The 14,794-nt window shown below is 62.6% G+C and overlaps 1 protein-coding gene across 29 annotated transcripts in view; it reads right to left on the bottom strand.

Annotated features, from left to right (window-relative positions):
* The window catches only part of LOC142418077 (uncharacterized), a 127,154-nt gene that overhangs the window by 2,617 nt on the left and 109,743 nt on the right, over positions 1-14,794 (bottom strand). For 8 of the 29 annotated variants that reach the window (XM_075519416.1, XM_075519407.1, XM_075519400.1 and 5 more), the window contains 2 exons: positions 11,597-11,907; positions 945-5,009 (listed from right to left, as the gene is read on the bottom strand). In XM_075519416.1, coding sequence (XP_075375531.1) covers positions 4,689-5,009; positions 11,597-11,875 — 600 coding nt within the window. In that variant the 5' untranslated portion in view covers positions 11,876-11,907 and the 3' untranslated portion in view covers positions 945-4,688. Of the gene's footprint in view, positions 1-944; positions 5,010-7,700; positions 11,908-14,794 lie in introns of those variants that run through there. The other 21 variants (XR_012778187.1, XR_012778185.1, XR_012778188.1 and 18 more) reach the window with 6 other exon arrangements.

Below are 14,794 nucleotides of genomic sequence, written 5' to 3'. Positions count from 1 at the left end.
GGACCGAAGCGCTCAGGGCTGTTGGGGCGGCACGGGAGGCTCAGCCATTGCCCCCACCACCACGGGGACGGCTCGGGAAAGCCCGAGCCCGCATCCCACCTGGCGTGGGGACACAGTCCAGAGCCACGCCGGGAGGAGGAGGAGGAGGGATGGAGCGGGAGGAGGTGGGAGAGAGGGAAGAAAAGGAGAAAAATGAGTTTTCCTGCTGCCCCAGCGGTGTGGCGATTGATCGGGTGCAGGCTGGTGTGGAGCGGTGCTGAGAGCCTCATTCCCCACCGCCGGCTCACAATTATTGGAAAAAAACGGGCGCTGCTGCTGCAGTGAAATTAGTTATTGATCTCTTGTCTGGGTGACAAGCGCAGCACTCGGCCGTGGGGCTTCTCTCCCCGCCGGCCGGCCCCGCAGCCTCCTCCGCTCGGCTCAGCATCCCCGGGGCTGTCCCATGGGCAGAGGTGACGAGGAGGCGGCTGGAGGTCTCGGCGCTTGCCCCGGCTCCAAAGCTGCTCCCCAGGGAGGTTTTGCCCACCCTGCTGCATACAATGAAGGCATCAGTGGGAGAAAAAGGGCTCTGCCCCACACAGGATGGGACCCCCGAGCGCTAACCGCCCTCCGCTTTCCCCTTTTGCAAAGCTTTGCCCCCCACCCGCAGCCGTCACCCACCCTGCCGGGGCTCCCGGCCCCCGGTGATTGGGGTCAGGGTGTTCTGGGGCCTTTTCCGCCTCCCGATAACCTGGCCATCGCGGAGGGAGATAAGGCAGCAGGAAATCAGGCAGCTGGAGAGCTTTTGTTGTCTGGAAAGGCTCTGCACATCCCTGGCCCGAGAGGCCGGACCAGCATTGGCTGCCCAGCCCCGTGGGGATGGGGACGGGGACACGAAGGGAGCCGTGAGGCTGGGGCAAACGGTTTCCACCCATCCTAGGGACACTTCCACAGTTTCAACCAAAAAAAAAAAAAAAAGGGCATTTATTTTCTTGTTGTAATTCCCGGTACGAGGCAGGAACAACAGGGGACATCTCAAAGGATCCCGTTTTCCTCCAAATGTGCCCACCGGAGAAACGTCTCGCTCCAGGGCAAAGCCGGGGCTTGGTTTCCAGCAGGTTCATTTGGAGTCTCACCTTTGCGTCGAGTTAATCTGGGCATTTCTTCTGCACAGGGCAAGGGTGTTGCTAGCAGGGCCAGTGGTTTGAGGCCGGCACTGGGGACCCCTCGGTCACATCGGGGTTGTTCGACTGTTCAAAGGGGTCTTTTTTTTTCTCCCCACCAACTTTTTGCCCCAGAAAGAAACTCCTTGAAGCGATCCCTTCCCCGGGTGTAATTAAAGTGGCTTTTGGCATGTAAATGCAAAGCCACCTGAGGGGTTCCTGGGGACGGTGGTCTCTCCAAAACCCACAAAGTTTTTGCTTGGGCTTTTTCTGTGGGGTCCCTGAGATGGGACACAGCCGGTGCCCCTCTGCCTGCGGGGTCCCATGGGCGCCGGGGGTGTCCCTGGCGGGGGCACGAGCTGGTGGCATTGCCCACGTGCAGAGCCTGCAGGCTGTGCTGGTGGTGGGGTGCCAGGAAGGGGACATGGTGGGGACAGGATGGACCAGGACCTGTCCCATGAGTAGCTCCCAGGGACGGGCAAAAAGTGGCAGTGGGGTGGCAGGCAAGGGGATCAGTGGCCGGGGATCAGCGGCCGGAGGCCACCGAGAGGGCTCACGGGGTGCCCCAAGCCCGGTGACGAGGGGCACAGCCGGCTGTCACCTCCTGCCTTCCCCCTCAGCATCCCGGGCAGCGCAGGACCCCGTCGGCATGGGTGTCCCCGGGGAGGCTGGGGGGTCCCGGCCCCTTCCCCAGCCCTGGACAAAGGCCTGGGAACAAAAGCCTGTGGGATGGGGAGGCATCTCCCGGCCAGGGGTATTTGTTTAGCCCGGGGGGAGGTGGAGGGGGGAATGGAAACTGCATTTCAAAGTGTTTCACCCTTTGTGAACCCTTCAAGGCCCCCTCCCAGTGCCCCCCCGCACGGCTCCAGTTACAGCGGGGTCCCCACATGTCCCCTTCGAGAGGGCACTGGGTCCCCTCCGGCCAGCCCTTCCCCGCGGGTCTCCGGGAGGGAAAAAGAGAGAAGGTGGGGAAGGAAAAAGAGGCCAATCCAGCCAGGAGGGAGCAGCTCACGGCGGGAGCGATTCCCCAGCTCAGCCCCTCTCTGGGTGGGGAAGGCGAGGATGCCCCAGCTCCAGGGAGCGAGTGCCGGGCTGAGAGTGAGCTTGGGAATTCACGTGTTGCTCCCCGTTTCTCTCCATTCTCACAATTACACTGGGGTTTTTTTGAGGGGGGGTGTTATCCTGGGGCTGGATCAAAACCAGTGCCTGGCCCCTTCCCAATCCGCCAGCAGCCGGAGCAGGGCCGCGGGCGCGCAGGTCCCCCCTGGGAGGCACCGCAGGAGGTTGGCAGAAGCCGGCCAGGCGAAGCCCGTCCCTCGCGGACCTGCCCAAGCTGCCCCAGCAAGGTGCCACCAACGCTGGGAGGGCTCTGGCCGCCTGTGGTTGTCCCTGGGCTGCTTTTGCAGGTCCCCGTGTCACATCCATCGCCAAAGCTGGGCACGTCCCTGCACAGCCAAATCCCCGGTCCCTCCAGCCCCGGCTGCGACACCAGCCTGTGCCCCAGGGACCACTGCGCACACGAAGTCTCCTGGGGCTGTTTCAGTGTTTCACCACCCTGAAAGCCCCCATTTACCCCCTGGCCAGGCAGGGAGGTGCAGCAGAAACAGCCGCTGGCATCTTCTCATGAGAGGCGGCTTCCAGTTTGCAACTGGGCACTCTCCCAGTGAGTTAGCCTCACCCCGTCGCTGGCACGGGAAGGCACCATGCGAGCCAGGCAGCGCAGCCCCAAACCCCCCCAAACCCCGGCAAAGCTGGGATGTGGATCCTAAGCGCTCCGGACAGCCTCCGGAGCTTTGCGCTCCGTGGGCACCGCGCAGAGGTGAAGAGGGAGAAAGGTGCAGGCAAGGGGGCTGACCCCATCCGCCGGCTCTCCTGCTTCCCCACTTCCCTCCGGCACGCTGGCGGAAGCCGAGCCCGTGCCGACGGCAGCGGCTGGGCAGATGGAAAGACCAAATGATGGCTTTGCAGGGGGCCTGGGATTTGTTTGAGCCATCGCTGTCTCAGTGAGTGACTTCGAATAACGGATACACTTGAGAAAATCGCCATCTGCTCCCGGACAATTCGCAACCAGAGGAAAAGGTGAAATAAATTCAGCGACTGTATCATCTGCCCGGTCCAGGCTCCGACAGCAGGGTCAGGCTTTGTGCAGCATCCTGAAAGCGACTTGGGAATGAGAGGATGGTCTGGGATGAGCAAAGAGTGCAAAGTGGGAAGAGGGTGGAAGAGGTGAGGCCCTGGGATGCTGCGCCCGCAGCAGGGCTCTCCTGGCATCCCGGGTTTGGTGAGCTTGGCAGGAAGACAAAATCTCACCAGGTCCATTATTTTTTTTCCATCTCTGAATTTCGAGTGCCTCCTGCTTCCAGCTGGGCTGAAAATACCACAAAACCAGATGCTACAATGCAGCACTTCAGTGCTTCGAAACCGGGAAGAAACCAGACATGAAAAATAAACGCAGGGGTTTGCAGTGCTGGCCCCACCGGCCGGGCTGGGCATGAGTCCTGAGGGTGGCTGGAAGAGGCCTCGCACCCACAGACCAGCCCTCGGCAGGCTCAGCAGCTCCAAAAATCAAACCCCTCATCCTCAGCAAAGCAAACCCATCTCAGGAGGGGATAAAAGTGCCCCCTGCATCTCTGCTCGGCCATGCCCGTGAGCCCAGGAACCCCACACGGCTTAGACGGCTGATTTTTATGCACTTGCAGTTAGGAGGGGGATAAATCCTGCCCCCAAAGTCATGGCACCGTGCAGCAGTCCCTGGCTGGAGGGATCCCTGGTCCTTCCAAGGGGACTTTGCTGGGGGAGAAAAAGCCTCAGTGCTCGGTCTGGCAGGGGCGGGAGAGGCTGGGGAGGAACTGAGCTGGCTGTCACCGTTTTCGGTAGCCTTTCGCTCCTGGCAAGCACAAAGGGAGGGTGCAGAGGTGCCCAACACCGGCGTTGCCCTGCACTCCTCCGGCATCGAAGGGAGCCTGTTGCACGGTTGAAGGCAACGATGGGGTTTCTTCACCCGGCTTTTCCTCCTCACTGGACTTTACCTGGGCATGAGGGTGTGTTTGGCACCTGGGGACCACCACCCAAGCTGGCACCACCGGCTATCGCCTCGGCCAACGCGGCCACCTCATCCCACCCCAGCCCTCCCCGCCGGGGACGCAGCCCCCAGCTCAGCCAGCATGGCTCCCACCCAGCCGACCCCTCTCCCCGGGGAGAGACCGGCAGGGCCAGCACGCCAGATACGGCGCAGGGCCTTGGCGTGCTGCCCTGAGTGAGATGCTGCGGCCCCATGGAGATGAGCCAGGGCTAAACCCTCCCCGAGGGCAGCGGCCGCTGGGACCACTGGTGCGGATGCGCTGGCGTGCCCAGATGAAGCTGGGCACAAGCGGAGGTGAGCCCCTCTGACGTGTTTACTGCCCACACGGGAGATAAAAGCTCCCATTCGGTTTTTACAGCAGGCAGGAGGTGGGCAAGGCGCTGCCTCAAAGCGCTGCTGGCACGGCCAAAGAGAGAGGAAAACGACTGCGACCCGGAGCCGGGGGCGCAGCCCTGGCCACGGCGTCACGGGGAGCCCCCGGCTGGGTGACGCTCCTGGGGGGACCCCATACAAGGTCCTGGGGAGGGCTGGGGGCCACCGTAGCCACACACGGGTCCCGTCCACCGGCACAGCATCCCTGAGCACGGCGCTGCTGGCCAGCAATGGGCAGGACGCTCCGGTGCGCGCCTCGCCTTGCCGTGGTTGCGGCGCTGCCGCCGCTCCCTGCAGCCGGTCCCCTCCTTGCGGGGGATGCCGGGGTGCCAGGTCCCCGCCGGGACCCCGACCGGCCTCGTGCCAAGCGGCACGGGCAGCTCTCCCTCGGCACGGCGAGGGAAAGCGAGTGCCTGGGGAGGAAGAGGAGGAGGAGGAGGAGGATGGGGAGGCAGGCGGGTGGGACGGCAGGGCAGATCGCGCAGCCGAGCTGAAGCGAGCAGGAGCGGGAAGGCGAGGCTGAGCGAGCGAGGGAGAGGGAGCAGAAATCTGTTGCCCAGGATGTGTGCTTCGCTGTCAGCCGGCTCTGATTAACGGGCTGCCTTCCAGCTCCGCGCCGGCTGCGTTCCTGGCAGGAGCGGAGCCCCCCGGCTTCCTGCCGTAGGAGCGGCTCGCTGAAAGGTTACATTTGCACAATGTGCCGCTGGAAAAGCGGTGCCAGAGGTTGCAGGCGGGGGAGCCGGGCGAGCGGGCAGCTCCGCTCTGCTCCGCTCTGTCTGTGTAATGGAAAAAACCCTCTGGGGGATGTGCAGGAAAATATCAAGTTACTCTCCCCCAGCACAGCAGAGCTGGGCCCGGCCGGCCGTGGATGGGGGGAACGAGAGCGATGGGGCGATGGTGGCGCGCACCCCCAGACTGCTCCGGATCAGCCCCAATGCGGGGAAAAATAGGGCTCTGCCCACGCACCCCCATCACCACGGGCGGCAGGGCAGCGAACCCCTCCTTCGCGGTGCAGGGCTCCCCGGTAAGGTTTTGCACTTGCCGTAATCGGGATCCCGCGTCTCTGCTGCTTGGTGGGGAAAACTGAGGTTGTTGAGGGGAAATTTCCAAATCTGGCAAGGAAGAATTTCCTTCGATGGAGCTTCAGTCCGCACCACCGTGATTTATGGGGCTCGGCACAGCCACGACTACATCCACACATCTCATCCCCAGTTTTCCCAGCCCCGCTACCCCATAACTTTTGGTCTGGGAATATTATTTTGCTGTCTGGAAAGTCCAGCTCCTTGTGGGATCGCTGACCCCACCATAGCTGCTCTCTGCCCCACAGCATCCCCTAAAAACCTCTGCTCACCTCCTCCGTCATCCCTCTTGCACCAAAGCAGTCTCCTTCTGAGCAGCTCGGCACCCTCCAGGGCGAAGCCCTTCGTCCCTCCCCGCACGAGACCCTTCCTTTCACCTTCTCGTTTTTTTATCGCATCTCAACCTGGTCACCTTGTTGCCCCCCAGCCGCAGAGGAGGGGTCAGGGCAGCGGGGGCAGCACCCACCCTCACCCCAGGGTGCTGGAGCCAGCTCGCTCTGCCTTGCAGGAGCCGACATTTTCCTTTTTGTCTCCCTCGTTTCCGTGGTTTCAAGGTTTTTCTTCCTCATTGAGCCCCTAATTAAAAAAAAAAACCTAGGGAGGATTCCCAGATTCGGGGCGTTCGGAGAGGGACCGCAGCTGCCCCTGCAGGCTCTCCCTCCCCACGTGTGGGACCCAACAGTCTTGCCCTGGTTCCTTGGGTTTGCCCCAAAGCTTTTAAATCTCACCCTCCCCCTGCGCCGGAGCCGGCCAGACCCCAAACCCCACCAGGTCCCCCTGCTCAGCATCGCCCAGCCCGTCCCCGCCGCGCTGGGGTGCGAGTCCTCCCCCTCCGCTGTCCCCGGCTTCCCTCTGTGTCTGTTTTCATTAGGATTTGGAGATAAGCTTCCAAATAAAGGCAGCGTTTTTAACCACTTGGCCTTATCAGCCAGCATCCAACAGCATTCGCCATCCACCCAGCGGGGTTTGGAAGATGCTCCGAGGGAAAAGGGGACACCAAATATCCAGACCTCTCCTTCTCTAAGATGCAAACCAGCCCCAGAGCCTGCAGCGTGGCTCCGGAGGGCACCGGTGGCGTTGGGAAACTATTTCTGTGGTTAATGGCCCCTGCCCGGGGACAGCAGTGTTAATGCAACCACATGCGTGAATACAACCCAAGGACCAGCTCGGCACACCTGGATTTTATTCCTGGTTCTGCCGCTGGCCCGGGGATGACCTTCGGCAAGTTGTTTCCCTTCCCCGTGCCTGGGTTTCCGCTTGCTCTCCCGCTATCGGCCCTTTCTAAGCCCCGTGACGCTCTGCCCGGCGAGATACCCCCCAGCCTGGGGAGACGCCGTCCGACTTCGCATCAGCCCCCGCTCAAAGGTGTGCAAACGGCAGCAGCTCTGAGCGTCGGCGGGTCCTACGTCCTCCGAGCACTCGCCAGAGCCCCCCGCCGCCGAGCCTCCTCCCCGCTGGGCTGTCCCGTGACTCGTTTTTATGGCGTGTGTGCAAAGCCCTGAATATACGAACCAGCTGCTGGCGGCTTCCAGCCCCAAAGCTGCTCCGGGGAAAATCGGCTCCTCGCATGAGCCTCGCCATGGGGGTGTCCCCTGGGACAGGGCTGGAGATAGAGTCTCGCTCTCTTCCTCTAAGTCTCGGGGACCTTGGTGGGGGGGGAGAAGTCCCCCACGGAGAACGACGGAAGGGGAACACCAATGGTCGCAGTGGACTCGCCCCCAAAACATCCAGCTCCGCTTGGAGGCAGCAAACGAACCCCAACGCCCCAGGCAAGCCCTACCACCGTCACCCAAAGAGCCCCCACCCCGCGGAGGGTCCCCGTTAGGATTCAGCCCCGTTAGAGACCCGTTACTGGTGGTGGAGGAGCACTTCTAACTGGATGGCGGAACACAAACAGCAGCCGTTTCTACCCCTCCCTGGCAGGATCTCGGTGCACGGGAGGCAGACGCTGCCCTGGGACGTGGGCAAGGCAGGCAGGAGGCCACGCATCAGACCCTGCGTCCACGCCGCAGCCCCGCTGAGCTCCCTCCCGGCACGCAGCAGAGGTGCTGAGGGGCTGGCCGGGAGGACGGCGTGGGGGGCACGCACCCCTCCCCATCTCGGGGCAGGAGGAGGGTGGTGCAGCCCGGCAGTACCCACCTCCACGGCAAATCCAGCCCCGGGAGAGCGGCGGGAACCTGGGACTGGGGACGGCGGGGGCAATCGTGTCCCATGTTAAGTGCCTTCAGTGCAGAGCAGATGTTTAGAAGAGCCTGGCTCCCAGAAACCTCCGCTGCGAGCCCCCTTGCCAGAGCATGCAAAGAATCCCAGTGCCGAAGCACGGCCAAGACACCCAGCTCTTTGGGGAATCAGATCTGGCCACAGCACTCAGCATCTACAGATGCGGGCAGCACGGTGGCTTTTGGGGACAAGTGTGTCACACCAGGAATTGCTGGGTCCTCTGGCCTCTGTCTTGTACTCGCTGCCTTCCTTGAGACAGGGCCTGTCTTGAGGATGAGGTGGTTTCCTGCCCTTTTCCCAAACAAGGTCCCCAATCATACCAAAAAACCTCGAGTCCACCGAGCCCTCGCTTGTGGACAGCGGAGATCTGGCTGATCGCATGGGGCTGGCGTTCTTCCTCCTTTCCAGCTGTTAAATTGCATTATAGACAGTTAAAAATACATCGCATACTTTCCTAATGTGGCTTTTCCATGGTAAGCAAGCAGCATGGCAGCCACCGAGACGTTGGAGGTCACAGGCAGAGCTGCTCGCTTGTGCCCACGGATGGCCAAGCAAGTGGCTTTGCCGGCTTGCAAACGCCTGGCCCCAAATTTGGGTCCCACAGAGGGGAACTGCGTGGCCCCATGGCAGCTTTGGCCTCGGCAGACTGACCCAATGGGCTCAGTGCCTCTTGCCTCAGTTTCCCCACTTGTAAAAGCATTTATAGTCTGTCCTCTATGACGAGATCTCGCATTAACCAAAACTTGGCATCCTTTGTTGGGCTTTACCGAAAAAGGGTCTTTCGCACAGGGATCAGAGGTTAACAGAAGTCCAGGGCTGAGCTAGAAATGATCTGTTAATAGCATTATAGCGGAAAAGCCTAATTCCTGAGCGTGATTGGAACCGGCCGCATGACATCGCGTCGCAATGCTGGTGGGACGCAGCCCAGCCGGAGCCTGCAGCAGGCACAGGGCAGCTGAGCTCAGCCCGAGGCAGCGGCGTCGCTGCAAGCCACGTGTGAGCTTGGATGAATCTCCCCTTCCAGCGGCACGGCGAGCTCCGCTGAGGTCTGGGGTGGGTGGGTGGCTGGAAAAAACATCTCCTTTTGGTTTGCTACAGCGCTGGAAGGAGCAACCTACGTCCCCAAGGATGGGTTCCCTCGCAGCCGGGAGACATCCACGGTGGGGGGGAAGGCAAGGGGAGAGCAAAGGCGATCTCCGCGGGAGGTGGGAGAGGCAGTGCCTGCTGCGGAGCAAACTGCCCTCCTGCCCACGGCACCAGGGTGAACGTGGCCGGGACAGCCCCAGATCAGCCTCCCATCTTGCGCCGAGTTCGCTGGAGGGGACAACCCAAGACGAGCCCCGGGATGCCGGTGGCTCCCCTCGGCTCCCAGTGCCGGGAAGGAGAGTGCGTCGGTGCCCTTCCCGCCAACCGGGCTGCATCCAACCCAGATCAACCCCGACAGACACCTCCTCAACCTCTCGCAGACCGAGGCCACGGCCCCAGCGCGGGCTCGGGCGGCAGAGAGGAGCCCAGCGCCCCAAAGCAGCCGGGCACCCCAGACCGCTGGCGAGGGGCTGGGATGGGGAGCAGAGCCTGCGAGAGGGCGAGGAAGGAGTTAAACCCCCAGCACTGCCAGCCCCCCCTCCTGCTTCTCTGCTAACTTTGGGAGGAAGGGAATAGCATAAAGGTAAGAGTGGAGGAAGGAGAGAGGAGACAGATGAGAGAAGGAGCGAGCGGGAGAGAGGAACAGACGGCAGAGAGGGAGAGCGTGGGGGGGAAGATGCTGACGCTTCTCTTCCATCTCGGCAAGAGGCAGATAGAGGGGAGCAAGGGGGGGGGGAAAAGAAGGCAAAGACCAAGGGAACATGGGAGAGGGAGAAGGAAGGAGCCGGAGCAAGGGAGCATGTGTGAAAGTCGCAGTGAGAGAAGGGGCCTCTTTGATTCCCCGTGCCTCATACCAGACAGTGTCTAGACTGCAGCAATTATTGTCAGCTCAGAACACCCAGGCATTGCCATTTCAGCTGAAAGGGAGCTTAACAAAGAGCGAGGAAGAAAAAAAAATACCCTGCCAGCAGAGAGCTGGTCTCCCTCCAGCACGAGGGGCTCTTCGGAGGGCCCGCCATCGCCCCGAGCCCCCGGTGAGCCCCAGCCCCAGGAGCCCTCGCAGCGAGGGGGCAAAGCGTTTGCTGCAGAGCGAGGCGGCCGCGGGGTGCGAGTGGTTTCCGGCCCGGCCCCGGGGTCCGTGGCTGGTTTTGGGGCAGAGCCGCTGGGCTCTGCTCTCCCTGCAAGCCCAGGTTATGGGGCTCAGGGCAAGGGGTGCGGGGCTGGGGGCAAAGGGCCCCCCGGGGAGGCCGGCGGCGGCCCGGCGGAGGGGCAGCTTCCCCAGCGGGCAGCGTTCGGCTGTAAGGACCCACGGAGCCGCTCCCTGGGCCAACGGTGGACGGTCAGACGGACACCTCGGCCTCATCGTGGAGCCCGGGGGATGCGCACGCCTCGTCCGAGCAGCGGGGACGTGAAACAGAGCTGGGCACCTTCCCCCTGCTTGGGGACCCCAGCGCACGCTGCCCTGGCAGCTCTTTAGCTCCCTTGGGTTTAAGGAAATGATGGGAGGTCACTCATGCAAAATCACGGGAATAAAAATCATCTCTCCTCTTCTCCATCCCGTCTCCCCACCGCCATCGGAGGAGCTACCCTTTGCCCTCTGAGGGGCTTTTGTGCCTCTGGAGGTCTGGGATGCGGCCGAGCCTCCCAGGAGGGAATTAACGCCCAGAGCTGGCCGAGAGTCAGGAATTCCTGCCGTCCGCTGGAAACACCCGCCCCGTGCCCACCCCAGCTCTCCGGTGAGAGCCAGCTCCAAATACCTCAGAGGGGAAGAGGTCAGGAGCAGAGCTTGTGTGCCCTGTCTCCACCATGCCCATGGTTTTGGGGGTGGCGATGATCCCACCCCGCTGTCTGTGGTGCTGCCTGGCAGATGAGCCCCTTTGGGAACAACCCCAGCTCCAGGGCTGCATCATCCGTCTTGAAGATTTGGGTCCAGAGAGCAGCATGGCCAAAGGACCTTCTCCGCTGCTGGGTGGCACCGGGGACCGTCCCTGTGGAGACCCACAGCTGGTCTGCCGGGAAAGGTGGCCGATCCCTCCCGACACCGGAGCGCGGCTCGGGTTTAATTAGCACTCTTAATGCTCGGAAAGGAGGCGCGAGGGAATACCCAGCGGGTTCGACATGTTTTCCTCACTAGTGATCTGGGCTGGTGACAGGGAAGCTCCCCACCTCCAGCTTGCTCGGCTGGGATGGGGTGACATTGCCCTGGGGTCTAAAACGTGGCAAATACCCTTGGAAAGCCCCACTTGGACCCCTCAGAGCAGGGGCACCTCTGTCAAAAGGGGTTTTTGCAGAAAACCCAAACAGTCGGCACGCTCTGCCAGCGTGGGATGAGTTTGAGAGGTGCCCGACCCAACACGAGCTCAGCTGAGCTGTTTGTCCTTGTCCTCTCTCTGCCTTCGGGGAACAAGATCCATTTTCTGGCCAGGTCTGGTCATGACTGCTAAATCAAGGACTTTTTCTCTCTTGGTACGTGGCACTAATGTTGCTGTGTGGTTAAAATCAGTCCCACTGACGGTCTGGCCGCTGTGGGAGACCAGAGGAGATGACAGCAGAAGGCCCACAAAGGACCAGGATGGCAAAACCTGCCCGGGGAGAGCCTTGTCCCCTCGGTTTACCTTGGCTGGCCATGGCGTGTCTATGGAGATGATGCCATTTCCCAGCGCAGGGTTCCCTGGGCAAGAGTCGGAGGAGGAAAGGGTCGGAGGCTCTGCCCATTGCTCACGTCTCCCATCACCATCTCGTTGCAGCGGTGCCCTCGGCTCCCAGCGCCGCGGTGCCAAGCTCCCTCGCATGCTGTCGCAGCCAGCATCGCTTCTGCATCTGGGGGACAGGGTCTCCAGTTCCCAGTTGCTCCGGCAAAGCCCTGCACCCAGGGCTTGTAACGCTTCTGCCATGGAGGACACTGAGTTTCCAACAAGTGTGGGTGCTGCAATGAAATAAATACCCGATATGAGCAGTGGTAGATCTTCACCTTGTGAGCTTGGGCCAGGAAGTGTTTGACCTTCACAGGGAACTTTTGGCCGGCCTGCCCTGACCCAGGGCTGGACCACAAGGAGCCCAGACCTGCGACGTGACTCTGGGCTTGGGGAAGCAGATCTCCCCGAAGATCTGCCAGCTGCAGGGCTTCGAAACTACCACCCCAGGGCTTTGTACCACAGCCCAAACACAGCCACAGAATGCAGCGGGAACGCCACCGAGGCCCCTCTGCAGTCTCTGATGCCAGACTCCCGCCGAAGCGTGGTGAGGCAATGCAAGAAGGAAGACCTTGCCTTCTCCTCCACGATACCTCCAGTGTCCCTCCCTCGGGCAGCCTGCCCTGCCTTCCAGACCAATCTGGGGAGCCCCAGCTACACACAGTGCCCCTGCGAGACCCAGCCCTGCGGAGACGCGGGGTCCCACCAGCAGCCCCCGAAGCCGCCAGCGTGTGCCCACCATCAGCCCCCCCCCCCCGCCCCTCGCCCCTCGCTTCCCCCAGATCTCTGAAACAGCCACAGTCCCAAGCCGGGGTGGAGAGGGGGGGGGAGAGGAGGGATCTGGGAAGCCACAGCTGCCGGCGAACGTGCCGGAGCGGGTGGGTGGGAGGCAAACCGGCCGCATCCTGCTCCCCTGGCACGCAGCCCGGGGGTACCAACTCGCACCGGGAGAGGCCGGAGGCGGCGAAGGTGGCGAAGGCGCGGGGCAGCCTGGGCTCTGCGGCCACGGCGGGGACCCCGCCAGCCGGGCCTGGCACCGCTCTGCATCCTGTCCCTGCCACCGCGCCAGGGCCAGGGCTGCGTGGGGAGGCACGCGGGGCAGCCCTGGCATCCCTGTGCCACGCCACGACCCTCGCCCGCCTTCGCTCCCTTCTGCAAAGCTGTCTGCAAATGCCAACTGCTTGTTTTCCAGTTCCTCCAGATATACCCCCTCCTCCCTTTTTTTTTTTTTTTGCCCCCCCCCCCCCCTTCCTTCCTTTCTTCTTCCTGGGTTAAAAATAATCAAGTTTCTGGGAAGCAGCAACTCCTGCTGCGCCTGCCTCCCTGCACTCGCGCCCCGGAGAATAGCTCAGCTCTCGGCTCTCCGCTCCGGCCCCTCCTCGCTGCTCTCTCCTTCCTCCTCCCCACCCCCTACAGGGATCTGACTAATATGCTTGGGCTCTGCTTGCCAGCTCAGCTGGAAAGGAATTTAACCATTGCCTGGCCTGGAGGGAAGGAGCGGAGAGCCCGGACCTCCCCTGGCGAGGAGCGACCCTTCCTCCATCACCCGGGAGCCCTGGGCTGGGTCCCTGCCCGGCCACGCTCCCTGGGTGCTGGCCGGAGGGTGATGGAGGAGGAGGGATGCATGGTGCCAGCACCCCATGGCGAGCGGTGGTCCCAGCCCCGAGCCCCACACGGGTGCAGTAACCCTCATGGACTCCCTCGGAGGTGTCCTGCCTTCCCGTAGGCCAGGCAAGGAGAAACGCAGCACCCCAGGTGCCGTGGTCCCCGTGGCTCGGCTCGTGGGAGCTCCTCATCCGGCCACGGATGCTCCCTGGGCACCCTCACCCCAAGCCTGCAACTCGCCACAGGCCTCGGTGCCGCGTGAGGGTGGGAGCTGGGGTCCCACGCGAAGCTGCTTGGGGGTCGCAGTGGGACCAGCAGCTCCAGCCCCACGGCCCCGAAGGTCTGCGGGGGGAGAGCCCCGGGTGCGGGGAGCCACGGCTCAGCCCTGCTGCAGTGCAGCTCTGGCAGGAGCCGGCAGCCCTCCGCCAAGCGCGGGACTCGGCCTCTCCTTCAACGAGGGGGTAGGAAGCGGTGAGCAAAGGCAATGTCACGCCTGGGTAAAAACCACGACGGAGAAAGCTCCCCCGAGGCTAAACCCCGGTGCAACCCCGGTGCTAAAAAAGCCGGTGTTTGTGCGGACCCCCTCTGCTCTCCCCCCTTGCCAGCCAGGCTCTGAGCACAAGCAGATTTAGCAGCACAGGAGTAGGAGCCGTGTCCCTGCTTTACAGCAGGACAAGCGAAGCACAAAGCCTTGACCAAGGTTATCCCGGAAAGACTGTGGCAGAGGTAAGAGCTGACCCTCCCACTCCCAAGGCTCCAGCTCGTTGGTGTATTGCAGCATATCCCTGCTCTGCCGAAAACTCCCCTTGAAATCTCCTGGCCATTGCGGAAGGACTTCAAGGCCAGAAATCCAAAGCCCAGCACCCCAGTGCTGAGCTGAGCCAAGAGGCACCGGCTCGGCCACCGCTAACCCCCTGCGCTGGCTGGCTCAGCCTGGCTGCTCCAGTGCCAGGGCACGAACCGTCCCGGAGGAGGATGCTCCCCTTCCCGGAGCTCGCTGCTGGGCGAGCTGTGAGCATGGCCCCTCTGGAGATGGGGCTGGGGAGGAGGAAAGGGCACCGGGCACAAAGCAGGGACCCAGAGAGGGCAGGAAAGCTGCAGCCAGAGGACGAGGCAGAGGATGACCCTTTAGCTGCTGGGATGCTCCATAGAGCGGGGTCCAGCATACGCCAGGGGAGGGGGATTGCGCTGGCAAGAAGCAATCTGAAAGAGGAAGATGTCTCCTCTCCAAATCCTCCCTTAAATGGCAGTTCTGCTGTAAAATAGGGTAGGATGGAGCTCAGTGTTTGTTTTCTCTGCAGGACCTGAGCGCGGCTCAGCCAGGGACTGCAGAGTCAGGCTGGGCTCCTCGCTGACACAGCCCCGCAGGAGCAGCGCTTCCTGCAGCCCCAGCTCGGCTCTCGCCAACACCCCTGCAGAGCCACCGCTCGGTGCGGGGACTCGGGGCACGAGAGGAGAGGGGAATAAGCATCCAGCTCACTCCCACCTTGGCTTTCTGCCCCGGCCGTCGGGGCT

The sequence above is a fragment of the Mycteria americana genome, chromosome 17, assembly GCF_035582795.1.
Source record: "Mycteria americana isolate JAX WOST 10 ecotype Jacksonville Zoo and Gardens chromosome 17, USCA_MyAme_1.0, whole genome shotgun sequence".
Taxonomy (NCBI): Eukaryota; Metazoa; Chordata; class Aves; order Ciconiiformes; family Ciconiidae; genus Mycteria; species Mycteria americana.
Note: the sequence above shows the minus strand (reverse complement) of the source record. Positions and strands in the feature narration are given on the sequence as shown.